This window comes from Diaphorina citri, unplaced genomic scaffold (genome assembly GCF_000475195.1).
Source record: "Diaphorina citri unplaced genomic scaffold, Diaci psyllid genome assembly version 1.1 scaffold75980, whole genome shotgun sequence".
In the NCBI taxonomy this organism is placed as follows: Eukaryota; Metazoa; Arthropoda; class Insecta; order Hemiptera; family Psyllidae; genus Diaphorina; species Diaphorina citri.
The window spans coordinates 1-370 of NW_007453105.1; the positions used below are offsets into that span (position 1 = coordinate 1).

Genomic DNA, 370 nt, shown 5'->3' on the forward strand with positions numbered 1-370 from the left:
CCCGAACATTTTCGGCGCCTCGCCCGGTATGGGTTCAATCTTGATACAAATCTCCTGGCCCTTCCTCGCAGACTCGACCGTCTTGTGATTGCTCTCTATGCTCGTCACAATGCCCAGCTCTACGAACTCTCTGCTGGGGACACAAAGCGGAGTGCCTTCCTTCACTATCCCAGCTTCCACCATGACACCCATCACGATGGGGTCGCGGGAGTTGAATATAAACTGAGGAAGCACTTTCAGACGGCACGGGAACACGGCAATGTGTTTGAACTCCTCTCGCTTTTTAGCTTTGAGTTCCTCCCGGTACGCGGTGAACTTGTCGAACAGATGATAGATGATGTCCGCCTGGAAGATTTTCACCCCTAGGGAA

At 52.7% G+C, this 370-nt stretch overlaps 1 protein-coding gene across 1 annotated transcript; it reads right to left on the reverse strand.

Moving 5' to 3' along the window:
* Nucleotides 1–3: 3 nt before the first annotated feature.
* LOC108254409 (eukaryotic translation initiation factor 5B) lies at nucleotides 4–366 on the reverse strand (the record flags this gene model as incomplete). Its single annotated transcript, XM_017449400.1, has 1 exon — nucleotides 4–366. A coding segment is annotated over one exon (363 nt), but the record flags the coding sequence as incomplete, so codon positions are not given.
* Nucleotides 367–370: the final 4 nt, after the last annotated feature.